This window comes from Pteropus alecto, unplaced genomic scaffold (genome assembly GCF_000325575.1).
Source record: "Pteropus alecto unplaced genomic scaffold, ASM32557v1 scaffold53, whole genome shotgun sequence".
Classification (NCBI taxonomy): domain Eukaryota; kingdom Metazoa; phylum Chordata; class Mammalia; order Chiroptera; family Pteropodidae; genus Pteropus; species Pteropus alecto.
Window position 1 is genome coordinate 533,348 of NW_006434366.1, and position 13,967 is coordinate 547,314.

General features: G+C 57.5%; 2 protein-coding genes across 15 annotated transcripts in view; both read right to left on the bottom strand.

The window, feature by feature from the left end:
• Positions 1-917, bottom strand: part of QARS (glutaminyl-tRNA synthetase) — a 6,638-nt gene extending 5,721 nt beyond the window's left edge. Inside the window, 3 exon segments of the mRNA XM_006909075.3 lie at positions 11-56; positions 366-513; positions 676-917. Coding sequence (XP_006909137.1) covers positions 11-56; positions 366-513; positions 676-792 — 311 coding nt within the window. The 5' untranslated portion in view covers positions 793-917.
• A 2,878-nt stretch (positions 918-3,795) lies between these two features.
• Positions 3,796-13,967, bottom strand: part of USP19 (ubiquitin specific peptidase 19) — an 11,397-nt gene continuing 1,225 nt past the window's right edge. Inside the window, exons 2-28 of one of the 14 annotated variants that reach the window (XM_025044866.1) lie at positions 13,126-13,388; positions 12,836-12,874; positions 12,537-12,665; positions 12,316-12,449; positions 11,940-12,242; positions 11,601-11,823; positions 11,320-11,476; positions 11,153-11,224; positions 10,922-11,037; positions 10,600-10,820; positions 10,320-10,515; positions 10,104-10,237; positions 9,836-9,994; positions 9,644-9,754; positions 9,096-9,206; positions 8,910-9,011; positions 8,033-8,173; positions 7,824-7,942; positions 7,559-7,696; positions 7,144-7,460; positions 6,944-7,054; positions 6,641-6,857; positions 6,405-6,557; positions 6,145-6,305; positions 5,878-6,056; positions 4,753-4,892; positions 3,796-4,249 (exon numbers count right to left, since the gene is read on the bottom strand). In XM_025044866.1, coding sequence (XP_024900634.1) covers positions 4,243-4,249; positions 4,753-4,892; positions 5,878-6,056; positions 6,145-6,305; positions 6,405-6,557; positions 6,641-6,857; positions 6,944-7,054; positions 7,144-7,460; positions 7,559-7,696; positions 7,824-7,942; positions 8,033-8,173; positions 8,910-9,011; positions 9,096-9,206; positions 9,644-9,754; positions 9,836-9,994; positions 10,104-10,237; positions 10,320-10,515; positions 10,600-10,820; positions 10,922-11,037; positions 11,153-11,224; positions 11,320-11,476; positions 11,601-11,823; positions 11,940-12,242; positions 12,316-12,449; positions 12,537-12,665; positions 12,836-12,874; positions 13,126-13,252 — 4,017 coding nt within the window. In that variant the 5' untranslated portion in view covers positions 13,253-13,388 and the 3' untranslated portion in view covers positions 3,796-4,242. Of the gene's footprint in view, positions 4,250-4,394; positions 4,893-5,877; positions 6,057-6,144; positions 6,306-6,404; positions 6,558-6,640; positions 6,858-6,943; positions 7,055-7,143; positions 7,461-7,558; positions 7,697-7,823; positions 7,943-8,032; positions 8,174-8,909; positions 9,012-9,095; positions 9,207-9,643; positions 9,755-9,835; positions 9,995-10,103; positions 10,238-10,319; positions 10,516-10,599; positions 10,821-10,921; positions 11,038-11,152; positions 11,225-11,319; positions 11,477-11,600; positions 11,824-11,939; positions 12,243-12,315; positions 12,450-12,536; positions 12,666-12,835; positions 12,875-13,125; positions 13,389-13,967 lie in introns of those variants that run through there. The other 13 variants (XM_025044868.1, XM_025044867.1, XM_006909079.3 and 10 more) reach the window with 13 other exon arrangements.

Sequence of the window (13,967 nt, forward strand, 5' to 3'; positions counted from 1 at the left end):
TCAAAGTCCAGTGTCAATGGGGTCCAGGGGATGACTTCGCACATACTCAAGTGCAGCTGAGAAAGGACAGCCAATGAGTTTGTGGCATCTCAGCTCCAAGAAGTAGGGAGACAGGACCCTGATCCCATGAAACCCCAATTATACTTTGGCCTCCTGGGGAGGCTCTTCCCCAGACCTACACGGTTCCCCAGTCAGTCTCACCAGAGGCGGCTCTCTCCATCCCTCAATGCCAAGCCTGGTTTAGAGGGGAGTGCTGAACTAGACATTTAGAGAAACATTGGGGGACTTAGCAGAAAGGGGTGTTGGCGAGGACTGGAGGTGGAGGTGGAAAGGGGCAGGACAGACGGGGGCGGGGGGGGTCTCACCGCTCAGCTGGGGCTCGGTGTGGATCTTCTTATTGGCTATGTAGCTCACGAGAAAAGAGAGTCGCCGGGGATCCCTGAGTCGGGAGGCCAAGCCGTATAATAGAGTCCCGGTAGCCTTGTCGATGGTGGAGCCCAGAGTCTGCTGCGCCTGGGGTCAGAGGGGTCAGGAGTCAGAGGGATCAGAAGAGAAGCCCCACGCCCAGTGAGAAAGGCGTACGAGAGACCAGGTGCGTAGATGCGGATGGGTACCGGCCAGGCGCTGCGTGAGGGCGCTGTCGGCACCCCAGGCCGAGGGCACAGGGGCTCGCACCTGGGTCGCTGCCTCGCGCAGCTGCGCGCTCAGAGCCGTGTTCTTGAGCGTCTCGCGGGCCTTCTGCTCGCTCAGGCCGAGGCCGGTGAAGAGCGACACGGAATCCACAGTCGCCATGGCGGGGACACCGGAAACCGAAAGAAAACTTTGGGCCCATCTGCACGTCGACGTTAGCCCACTGACCAATAGGAGAGCGAAGCCGCCAGGGAGAGCCAATGGTGTCCTTCCTTGGCGGGAGGGGGCGGGGCTTATAGGGTGGTCGGCGCCATTTAAAGGACGGAGTGCAGCCAAACTGGCCTTTCTGGATGCTTCGTTTCCCTCTCCGCTCCGAGGGTCATTCGAAGGGGTAGAGGGAGGTGGGAGGCAGACGCAGGCGTTGCCCATTGCTCTTTGACTTTTCTTCCGCCCTGGAAACCTGGCGACCATCCCAGCCTTCTCGGGAGCAGATGTGAGTCCCTGTCGCGTTTCTCAAGTTACAGCTTTGGAGTTGTCATGGAAACAGTTGAGTGAAAATCCGGTTAAGACTCCAGCGCAGAGACCCTGCGGAATGGCCAATCTAGGGGCCCCATAGACTAGCACTTTTGGAGTTCCCACCTGGACACACCTAGCCAGGAGGGACCTCGCAGAAGTTTTGCGATGATTTGGTTTAGTGTATGTGCTGTCAAAGCGAGCACTGTGATGATTTGGTTTAAAATCTCCTGGCACACTTACCAACCCATCCCCCCTTGCCAAAGCATGCAAATGCCATGAAAACCACAAGCAAATTAGACCTCGAAATCCATCTATAGGCATTTGACAGGATATTTTATTGAAATTGGGATACAGTGGGGCAGAGGAGATAAAATCATGATGATGGCTATTGTGCTGAGGGGTGGGGTGTCTCCCCACAGTCTCTCACTGGACTTCCAGGACCTGCTGGGAATGGTCAAGTCAGAACATACAAGCTGCTTTCTTTGTGGACCTGGGATGGTGAGGATATTTCCAAATTTGAAATTGGAACTCAGGCTTTTCGAGACCTTGGTGTTGCTAATACTCCTGGACCTCCGAGGGCTGGGCAGGGTCCTGACTATCATCTGTATCCATATTCTGGGTCCTGTTTTGTGGCCATATCCCATTAATGACCAAAGACCTATTTCTTGACCTAAATATGAGTCCCACGTAATGACCAAATGCCAGGTTCTGCCCAGGGCCACACACTGCATTAATATCTAGGTCCAGTCCTGTGTCTTGGGGCTTCCCACCTCCCTATGGCCTTTTGGCCCCAGCCTGATGCCCAGCCAAGTCCAGGTGCAGGCACTGGTGGATGGAGCAGCGGTGCCACAGATGGGCACCAACAAGCAGAACCACAGCCCTGTGCTGATGCCTAGCCCACTGAAGGTGTCTATGAAAAGCAAGATGCCCGCCAATGCCATTGTCTCTTCTGTACCTGATACCACCAAAGGATTTATTATAACAATATCAGTGAGTCCTGCACATCCGGTGATGGCCTCCTCAATGGGGTTAGGACCTGCATCCCCTTCCCTGGTCTCAGGATACCTACCCTTTGTACCCTGTGGCTCCATGTCACAGGATGAGGCAGTAGCTCCACCAAGAATGCCACAAGTGTCAGTGGCAGGCCAGCCAGTCTTCTGGAGCCCTATGACTTGCATAGAGCAGAACCATGAAGTTGTATGGACCCAGCCCAGGAGACTGGCACTACTTTCAGGAAAATCAAGAAAAAGACCAAGGAGAAAAGCCAGGCAGCAGCAGCCAGTGAGGCCCAGCTGTGGCATGAGAAGAGGCAGGGGCCAGCAGCCAGACCTATGGACAGGTCCCTGCAGCATATGCTAACAGTGAACACAGAGGCGGTAGAGGCCACGGTGCTGGTGGTCATAGCAGGACTGCGGTTAGGACAGAGCGCCTTGATCACTGTATCCAGTACATGTAGACCACCTGCGGCCAAACACTTGGGGCTACACCCAAGTGTAGGTGCAGCACAATCCTTTCGCAGCCCACGCCTAGTAGGCCCTCCAGTAGTATGCCAGCACGAGCACCCATCTTGGCAATTCCACCATTTCTGCAGGGGCTCACACCCAGCCCTTCAAGCCCCTCTCCAAGGCCAGCAACCCCTCCATGGCCTTTGTGCTGTTGTCACCATAGGGAAAAAGCCAATGTTGGTCTCAGGCTAGTTTTCCCCAGGAGCTCCCTCTGCTCACCACCACTCTGACTCTAGACCAGGCTGAGGGGTACTGGCAGAGCCCACATGATGAGCCCCCACAGGCTTGGGGGCAGGGATGGACTGACAGGGCTGCCAGGACACTGTCCCACCTCTGCCTGCCTTACACTCTTTGTGGGATATCTGGACACCTGTCTCATGAGTACCTTTGCTCCCCATCTCCCTTCAGTTGGAGATGCCCACACCTACCCCCAAGAATTGGAGAGAAGAGGGGGCAACATTATCCATGAAGAGAGGTAAGGAGGCTTCTCACAAGATTTGCCCTTTCTCTACATGTGTACAAAGTCACAAAGGCCCCAAGACAGACAAGGTTGCAGACCCGCTGTGGGGTAACTGCCAGGAGCCAAGGTCTCAGGGACTCGAGGGAAGAAATGGCCTGGTAGAATCCAGTACGCTCCCTTCCACAGGACGTCAGCCGAGATGAGCCCTGATCCTTTCTGCCTATCCTACTCTTGGACCAGGGTCTCATTCCCTGTTTTTTTTTCCTGCTGTGTTCTCCCTTGAGGGATCCAGATGGCACCTAAACTAGTAAAGACCTGAGATTGGGAAAGGAGGGAGATCCCCCCAGTACCTGTTCCCCAAGTGCCCCCTGACCTGCTGTCAGCTTCTGGATAGAGCCTCATGGTGTACTACTCCACCCCTTGGGTGTGAGGTACTGACAATGATGCCAACCACAGCCGCCTCCACATGAGAGGCATGGGATCAGTGAGATCAAAGAGCAGCAGGCAGGTCCCAGAGGACTGATGGCAGCACAAGGGCTTCATGACCCACAGGAGCATCTCTCCTCAGACCAGAGTAGCACACACGCACACACACACACGATGATGGGGAAGGGAGGTGGCCATAGCACCTGGTCCATCACAGTCACTAAGTCTGCTTGTTTATCATTTATTTTTAAAATATATTTAAACAGCAGCAATCACTTCCAAAATGCAAAAAAAAAAAAAAAAATTACAATTTTTATAATAAAATTATAACGTTTATAATGCGAGTCAGAAAGAATTGAAGGTACAACTGAGAATCAAAACACGCAGCACTGAGGATGGCTGGAGAAGCCAAGGCCCACTGGTTAGGGGTTCCAGCTGTCAAGAAGTCCCAACCTGTGAGGTACCCACCCTCAAATCACACCCCCCAATTCCCCACTGAAGCCAGTGTCCTCTGGGTTAGAGAAGGAGAAGCGGCAAAGAGCTGGCCCTCTGTGGGGAATCCCCAAACCCAGGCCCCCCACCAGCCAGGGACCTGCTAATCGACCTCCTCCATGTTGCTGTAGGTGGGGGCTGGGCGGTCCACAGGGGGGGCGAAGCGTTCAGGGGCTGTCCGCGTGGGGGCCACCTCGGGGGCCTGGCCAGGGCCTAGTCCCTGCAACAGAATATGAGGACAGGGGTTGGGGGCTGCCCAGTATGCTGCCTGGCATCCCAGGGGTGCTGGCTTAGAGCCCCGGCACCCAAGGGAGGGCCCCAAGGCAGGCGCAGACAGCAGTGGCATTGAGACAGAGAGACAAAAATCAGGCCTGAACAGTCTTGCTTTATTAACACTTTAAATACAAGAAGCTGCTTGGGTAGGGCTAAGCCCCAGGCCAGGGGTCAGAGCAGCAGGATGAATGGACAGACAGCTGGACGGATACCCACCCTAGGATGCTCTGCCCCTGCGGGAGCCAGAGTCCCCACCTTCTCCCTCCAGATGCCCAAGCCCAGAGTTGGTCCCCACCACAGAGGCAGGCATGCCTAGTGGGCAGGCAGGTGGGCCAGCTCATAGCAGCTGCCTGCAGACGAGCTCATCTCCAGCGACTCTGGGATACCAGAGGATAGAACACGTTGAGCACGAGGGCCACCAAAGCTGCCACGGTGCCCAGAACAAAGTACCGGAGGCAGCCCTCATCTGGTGTGGTAGGGCCACGTGGTGGGGGGCCCACCCAGTCTTGGGGCCCCCAGGGACCCAGGGGCGCAGGCCCCTCGGGTACTGGCTCCTCCTCGGCCTCCAGCTCCTGCCAAATCCGGGAAGCCTACAGTGTGTGGAAACGGCCATCAGCACCCAGAGCGGGAATGGGGGGGCCCAGTGTCCCTGAGACCCCTGGCCATGATCATCCTACCCAAATGACTGGCACTAAACCCCTATATCCCAGGTCAAGCAGCGGGGAGGCAGGCAGGCAGGAGCCAAATGGGCCATTCGCTGGCCTGTCTAGACTGAGAATACCAGGGTAGGCAAATCTTGACAGCACTCTGGCCTCCTCAAAAAGATTCTCAATTGACATGCAGCTTCCTACACCAGGGTGGGGGCTGGTGGGTGAGTTTCTCAACCTAGGCTTCCCAAAGGGGACTGGCTCGTGGAGGACAGAGCTGCCAACCCGAGTGATCTGGCTCCTCCTACCCACATCCAGATCCTGAGCCCTGTCCTCTGTGGGGATTTCTCTGAGTCTGAGCATATAGGGCTCTAGGGAGGAGAGGACAGCAAGGAGGAGACTAATACAGAAAAAGAGAGGTGGCTACGCCCATCAGCTAGGCCTACGGAACTCCAAGTCAGTAAAAGAGAAGAACTTAAAGGCTCAGCGGGGACAGATGCTCACCTCAGAGAGGGTAACAGGCACCCTAGGCCATGGTTAGCCTGGAGAGACCCTGTCCTAAGTGCACATCAGAACACCAGGATGATCACAAGTGAGAGTCTGCGGGCTGGCATGTGGGCAGCGTGCAGAGAAAAGCTGGGAGAGTGTCAGGTACAGTCTGTTCATGGCACTGCACCTAGTAAGGTTCAGAGAAGCTACCTGGCCTGTGCCAAGTGGGTGCCTGTGTGGACACCAATGGCATGTTGGTGTGCATGCACCTACAGCACGGGGATCCCTCTGGCTACGGTGTCCTGTAAGAGAATCCTATCTGTAACTCACGAGTTCCAAGGCTGCAGGGGCCTATCGCTGGAGGACAGGAAGCTGTGTCTCGCCCTCTCCAAAGTGAGTTAGGCCCCACTAGCCTGCGATGCCCCCCCCCATGCCTCACCTGGCTGGCAGCAGCCTCAGCTGCAGGGCCTAGGTCTGGGTGATGCTCAGAGTGACCTGCCCGGGGGGGCCTCTCCACAGGAGAGTTCCGCCGGCGATAGAAGAGTACATAGGCATAACGCGTCACGACCTGGCTCTCATCTACTGTTGTCACCGTGCTGTCATCGAACAAGCGCCAGCCTATAGCAAAGTGGGAAGAGTGTGAACATAATCTGCACCACCACCCCTACCGCCTATCCTGCTGTGCTGCGTGTGCCCTGGCCCTCACCCACGTCGCTGCGCTGGCTGCTGCGGTCATTGGGCAGGCGTGCACAGGCGGTGTAGTGGCCACCAATCATGCCTCCATAGTGGCTGATGACAGCATACAGGTCGTAGCTGGGCAGCTGCTCCTCTTTCTGACCAATGCAGAACTTGCTCAGGTCCAGGTTCCTGTGGGCCCAGCCAGAGAGGTGAGACAGTTAACAGGTGCCCAGGAGGCCTCCATTGGCTCCCAGACCCTGCCTTCAGTCACCAGGGCCCAGCGCTCACCGAACAGGGAACTCCACCAAGTCGTTGATCTTGTCGCGCCAGATGAAACTGCGGAAGGAGAAGCGCTTGAGCTGCACAATGAGCACGTTCGGCAGACGCCAGAGCAACAGCTGCTTGGAGGCCTCGCGGTGTTGTTTGCACTGCGGGCAGTACCTGAGAGGGGACAGACGCGGGGTCAAGACCAGCGGGTCTCCACTCCACCCTGTCCCACGACCGGCCTGCTCCCCTGTCCTCACCAAGCCTCCTCAGGAGCCAGCACCTCGGGCCGCGTAAAGAGGTTCAGGCACTGGTCCAGGGTGAAGTGGCCAGCGCGGGCAGCCTCGCCAGCAGAGCCGGGATCCTCAGCACACTCCAGCTCCTTGGAGGCTACCAACACAAACTCCGGCAGGCGCTCGTTGTTCCGCCAGACGAGAGCCAGGCTGCAGTCATCGCCCAGCTCCAGTGGCGTATCTCCTGGAGACGGGCAGGGGGTGGGGGTCACGCAGCTGTGGAGAGCAGCCAGCCTGCGCCACCACGGCTCCCACCCACACCTCAGACACCTTTGTCCTCTAGCCGCTGCTCTCGGTTAGATGCGTCAATTTTATAGATAAAGAACTGGGGTGTGTGAGAATTCATGGCTTCACTTGGGTGTTGGTACCCAGGCACAGCAGCTGCGAGAGAAGATGATAAATCAGTCTCCTGCTACCAGAGCCCCCCACTTCCCCTCCCCCAGCTGCAGAGCCTCCCACCAGACTCTTACCTTCAGGCCGGGACACCCTCTCACCAGCAGGCAAGGAGCCAACTTCAAGGGGCCCAGTGGCCAGCATCTCAGAAGAAACTCCACTGGTGCTGGGGACAGGGCCCCGATCAGGGGCTGCCCACGCCCGGGGGACCCCTGTGTCCCCCTCAGCCACGGGGGTCACCAACTGGAGCTCAGGCGGCTGGATGGGGTCCCTCTCACTGTCCCCAGCCTCCAGGGAGCTAGTAGAGAGTAATGTGGTGCAGCCAGGGGTCTGGGACTCCAAGGCCATGCGGCCAGGCTGGAAGGGAGGTGGCTGGAAAACGCTCACAGAATACCTGGCAACAGGCAGCAAGGCAAGTAAGAATCCTGACGAGCCCATCTGGCACCTCTGCCCCACACCTACCACACCCTTATTCAACCACTGGGAACTTACCGGGCGTAGCCCTCTAGCAACTGAGCAAGACGGGCATAAGTGAGGCGTGAGGCAGGTACACTGACCAGGAAAGGGTAGCCAATGTTCTCAGGGCGGCAGAGGCCCTTGTGGTCAGGCCAATGGTTTTTCTGGCAGAGCCTGGAGGGAAAAGGGAGATAAGAATAGGAGCTGGCCTCTAGCCCTGGGAAACGCAGATGCCAGCCCTGCCTCCCCACGGGCCTGGCAGGTGGGGAGGAGGGACAGGGCAGACCATGGGGGTCCTCACTGGTTGCAGTAGCCCACGCGGTAGCACCGAGTACAGCGCTTCAGCTTCTCATCCTCCGACTGCTGCTTCCGCTGGCAGGCTGCACACTTGGAGATGGGGATGCTGGGCACCTGGGGGCGCTAGGGTGGGTCGTCGGGCTCAGCAAGGCCAGGCCAGGCGGGAGCGCCCCACCACCACAGCCCTGTGCCCTCAGGTTGCCCTCCACTCACCTGTTGCACCTCTAGCACCACCACCCGCTCCTTAGCTAACTCTTGGGATAAGAGCTCAAAGCAGAGGAGCATGTCGGATGGGGACACAGTATCCAGTGAGTGGGAGGGCAGGAACACACGATGGAAACGGTTCTTAATCACCTGGAAAGAGAGAACACACAGATCTTACCTGAGGACAAGCCTCTTCCCTAGTTCGGCCCCAGAGCACAGGGAGGAAGCCTGGCCTTGATCCTGGGTTATAGGGGCAGGGGTGGGGACTGTGGCCCAAAAGAAGCATGTGCCTCTGCTGGCACCAGTTTTAGTGTCCAATGGAATAAGGAGCTTGATGCATCAGAGAGCCTGAAAGCCCAGGACTGGTACAAGTATCAACTACACTAGCTCTCCACACTGAGGGCCTCTAACCTCTTATCAGCTAGTGGGGCCCTGCTGTGACTGCGACATGGTTATCATGGAAGGGCCCTATTAAAGGAAGCTCCTTCCCGCCTGTACCCCTGAGGAAAAGGACCAGGTGGGAAGCTAGGGACCTTTGGAGACCAGCACACAGATCTGAGATAACATGAAGGAACAGCAGATCAAGAGAGAACCATAAGTAGTGGAAGGATAATCCTGCAGCTCAAGCTCCTTGTTTGAAGAGGGAAAAACAGTTAAGGGTCACCAACCCTGATGACGGCTGGGAACTGAGAGCACCTTTGTTGCACAGCCCAAACGCTTGGTTTCAACCATGCCTCGACCAACACACACCACCTGTTCTTATGCAGTCACGTGCACATTCACGTGTCCGTGTACATATGCCAAAGACTTCACAGATGCCAACGTCTGTGTGCTGTGAGTATACATGTGTCCACAAGCCTAAGAGCCTGCGGAAGGACAGACATACCTCAGCCAGACGCAAGTTTTCAGGCTTCACGTGGACGCTCTGAGAAAGGGAGTCCAACACTTCACTTGCACTCGAGTTCTCCTTGCTGACGCTCACCAGGAACTGTGGTGACAGAGTAGACAGAGTCCATGGGGGAGGTGGCCCAGGGTCTCTGGAACAGCCTGGAAGTAAGAGCTTACTCCTCACCTTGATGGGCTTGCTGTGGGGCTCCCGGGCAAAATAGAAGATAGGGAGAACCTTTTGCTTCTGTGGCAAAGGCACCGGCAGGTAAAGGAATGGGTCGAAAGTGATGGAGACCTGTGGATGCGCAAGTGTCATTGGGTGGCCGCGCAAAGGGCAGGGAGCAGGCCCTTGGATGGCTGTCCGGACCTCACAGCCAGCACATTCTCAGGGCACTGGATGCACCAGGAAGACCGTCGGGAGACAACAATCCCTCTTTCTGGCACTTGAGGTCCTGCCCAGCCTCCTCACTTTACCACTGTGCCCCTAACTGGCTCCCCATATGCCATTTCAACCTTACCCAAAGCCCTGCCCCACCTTACAGCTGTGTTTGAGCCCAAATATCACTTTCGTCTTAGCCGAAAAGCCTAAGACCTCTGCAGCCCACATGGTCTCTGAAGGCTTCCCGTCAGCTTCCTCGCCCAAACCTTGCCCCACAGCAAATGCCTCTGACCTCAATTTGACCAGGCTAGGTAGGTCAAGTTAGGGAGTCTCTTTCCAGGAGCACATCACACCTTGGCGCACACTGGGCACACCAGCTTTGACTTGTACTGGCCCTGAAACAGGTCCACGATGAAGGAGTCATTTCTCATCTTGTGCCGCTGCCATGCTTCCTCCGCCACCACCTGAGGGGCAGGATGGTGAGAATGGAGACCTGGGGACTGTGATGTGCCCGAGACAGGCCCACCTCTCCCCACAACCCTGACCTCATCAGGCCGGCCATCTGAGTCCACAGTCTCCGTGTAGGGCTTGTTCTGAATGCGGTTCAGGTCCTCATGCAGTCCATCGAGCAGGAAAGCCATGAACTCCTGGGCATCGTGCTGTGCATAGCCCGTGAACTGGCTGGCCTTGCTTGCCACAATGGCCTGAATCCAGGGGTAAGGTGTGAGCACAGAGCTGCAGCACCCACCATATACCCAGCTGGCTGGTCCTCCCCGCCCTCACCAGCCAAGCGTGGGAGTGGCCACAGATCACCTTTAACTTGGAAGGCTGGAAGGCATGGTGGGTGCCCTTCCACAGCGCCCGGAGCAGCACAGCAAAGCCGATGGCCAGACGCCCACCTGTCCCCAGTGGGTTGTTATAGTTGATCTCGGCCTCAAAGGAGCGGTCTAGGGACAGGAGTCCAGCAGAAGTGTGAGCAGGGGACAGCATCCCGTGCCCACAGCCCCGGGCTCCAGGCCCCACTCTCACCATGGAAGAAGTCCCGCAGCTCCCGAGTGTTGGACAGAGACTGAATGACACTGTTCATGAAGCAGGTGTTGCCTAGATTGACGAGGCCAGTGAAGCCCGGAAGACACACCTTCTTCTCTTCCTCCTCCTCCTCCTCCACACTGTCTCCACTCACGGGACTGTGGGGCATTGGAGGCACCATGCATGTGGGCTTGGGCTGTGGGAGCAAGAGGGGCATGAGAGAGCAGCCCTGAGGCTCTCCGGCCTCCATCCTTGGCCCTCCTGACTCCCAGATTCTCACCGAGGCCAGGTGTGGCTCTGGCTTTGGGGCTACATGCTCCATGGGGGTACGGGCTGCCACACCATCCAGCCCCGTGTCCTCAGATCGAGCCTTGGGTTTCTCCTTCTCCACAGCCCGGGCTTCCTCCTGGCCTGTCAGGGGGTGCGGGGCACCTCCCGGTGGGGTTGGATCCAGAGGGGTTGGGCCTGTCGGCACGGCAACCTTTGCACCACCCACTGCACCTTAAAAAGGGGGAATGAGGGGGCTGGTGGTTAGCAGCATGTGGCAGGGTGTGGGGGTCTCGGTCACATGAGCTGGCAATGAAGGGAGCTCGTGTGCAGACCTCGTGCAGCTGGGGCCTCCAGGCCCCCCCAGCGCTGACTCTGCCGCTTCCGGAGGCAGATGTCGATGCGAGAGGCCGTGAAACAGAAGGTGCACTGCTCTGGCTCGATCAGGTTCCTGAGGGAAAAGGCTGCACTCAGGAACTCAGGTGGGGTGGGTGTCTGGCTAGATGGGCCAGGGAGATGGAGCCCAGGGTGGGAGAGGCACAGTGGTGGGGCCGGGCACCACCCACCTGAGCTTCACCTGCCAACGGAAGATGGTGTGGGGCCCACAGCCGGCGTGCAGTCTCAGGAAGTTTCCATCCCTGCAGAGGCAGAGCAGGGGCAGGGTAGGAGGAGAATGAGACACGCTGGCCTGCCTGGAGCGTATTGTCTGCCCTGTCTCTTTCCAACCACCCACCTGGTCTGGAAGATCAGTGTGAAGTCCTGCTCACGGAAGAGCACCCGAGAGGTGTCTCTGCAGATTTCCTTCACGTACACGTGCACCACCACTGAGTCTGGCCCTTTCTCATATGAGTCATTCTTGACAAATGCCAGGTTCACCATGGACTCAGGCTCTACGTTGAGATCACAGATCAGTGCCACCCAAGACAGGTTCCTACCCGTTACTATTCTACTCCCTACCCACCCACCAACCTTGTAACCCAATCTAGGGCTGTGCCTGCCCACCCCCAGCCCCACCTTTACCATCCACCAGGGTTGCAGCATCTGCTGCCACTGCCATCTCCTCTTTGGAACGATCACCTTTCTCAGGGTCTCTGCTCCGGGTCATGGCTGGGGAGACTGGGTCATTCCTGGGGGACACTGCCTTCTCTCCTGCCAAAAGTGCTAGATTCTCCTCTGAGCCCAGGAGGCAGGTCTGGGGGTTCAGCGGCGGTACCCGGAGCTGTTCCTCAGCCTCAGCCTATTCACGGTAAGATTATGGGCAGGACTGGTCCTGAGCCTGGCAAGTGATCCCACCACTGCAGTCCACACCCTTCTCCCCATCTCCCAACTCCCACGCAGGCACCCCACTCTCACCTGGGTGACCGGCTCAGCCAGGAAGGAAGGGGCATCGCCCTGGGGTCCAGGGCCATCTCTGGACCCTTCCCCCTCTGGCCCTCTGCGGAGATGCACAGCCCTCTTGGCGCTGGGCCCTGCCTGGGCCCCGGGGCCAGCCCCCGCGCCTACCTCACCACGACCCTGGGCCCGCTTCTGGTTCCGGGCCTCCTGCTTAGCCCGGCGGGGCTCCGGGCCTGGCTCCAGGGCAATGGGAGATGGCTCCTGCCCATTCTCCTGGCACTGCAGCCCTGACACCAACTCCTGCTTCCCTAGAGGTTTCTTCTGCCAAAGATACAACAGTCAGGGCCTGTCAACTACACTGGGTGTCCCTGCCACACCCTGCTCTGGAACTTACCAGGAGAGAGGGCCATGTGAGCAGAGGCACCTTCTTGCGCAGTGCCAGCTGCAGAAAGCCCCCTTTGCGAGTCTGTATTTTGGTGCAAGAACTTTCTATCTCAGCGTAGAAAACACCACCCCACTGCCGACCACCTGGAGACAGAGTTGGGAACAGTGAGCTGGGGTGGAAGATGTCAGAGGACAGAAATATACTGCTGAGCTCAGGCAAGATGGACGAACCTGGAAACCACACCGCACAGTCTGTGTCCGTGAAAGTAGTCTCCACCTCCTCCAGCCTCAGGGGACCTGCTCCCACACGCAGCTTGACAATCACCTCATCTGCACTCTGCCTCCAATCAAGTAACAACTCTGCAGGGAGAGTGGCAATAAGACGGTGAAGGTCTCCATGAACTCCTAATGGGGACTGACAGGTACCAGGAACCCAGCCCTAATGGGACTGCTCCAGATGAGGGCTACACACCCAGTGTCCCCTTTCTCCCCTGGCACTCTAGCACCCAAAAGGCCTATTCATTACTCACCCTCTTTGGTCTGCTCCTCCCGAGGAGCGGCTACTGACCCTGACAACAAAGGAAAGAACAGGGAAACGATGATGGGGAGGCAGCCTCCAAGACCCCATCACTCCACCAATCACCATCTTTAGGATCTCAGCCAAATATCCAGACATCAAAGCTGAGGCTCTCCCCAGCCTACCATGGGTCCTTCTCTCAGCATCACACCAAGACAGAAGGAAAGCAAAAAAGTCATTTCCCAACCATCAACCTCTATGCGCAAGGGGAGGAGGCCACAAGCACTCTGAGAATGCCGTTACCACATCTCCTAGGATCTCCATCCTTGCTCTCCTGGTTTGCTCGATCTTTCTGCTTCTTCTTACTGGTGGCCTCCTCCAGTCCTGGGTGCCCTCTCCTTGGGCCCGTGGCACTGGTCCCACCAGACATCTTGAGCCGTTTGGTCGACAGCCAGAGTGCCCCGGGGTCGGCAACGGCGTCTGGGTCAGGACTACGGCGCTTTCTTCCTGGCCCAGCTATCTTGGCAACTCTTTGTGGCCAAATTCTCCAGCAAGGAACCGACAGCCTAATGAGAGGGGACCAGGGATCACCACCAAGGCCCAACAATTTGCTCCTTGGTTACAGCCAGGGCTCAGCAACCTAGGATAACTCCTGACCTTACACAGCAATATCTCTGCGCCACCTACGTAGTCTTGGATACTCAAGACTATTCTGAAGGAGGAATAATGCGAGTAGCAGCAACCACTTTTGGCCAAGCCTCACAGATGCCTGCTATACAGACCAGCAAAGATGGAAGCCTCACTGAGGAGATACCAGGTCAAGGTTGCCACAGCCTGGGACAAGACTCCTCCACCAATCTGGAGAGGAGCCATGGCTCCAGCCCACAGGGCTGGCACTCTGAGCGGAGTGCTCACTTTTCCTTTACTCTCACTGGCTGCTTAGTCACCACCCGAGGAGGAGGAGGAGGAGGAGGAGGAGGAACACAGGAAAGGAGGAGACAATCGAGCAGCTGGAGGACCGGGCTCTGTGGCTGAAAACAGGCCCAGCCCACGTGCTACCACTGCCCAGGCAAGGTCCTGGGGCTAAGATGCCCCACCTGCCGCCTGCCAGCTCCCATTCTCCTCTGAACCTGCTCCCGCGCACT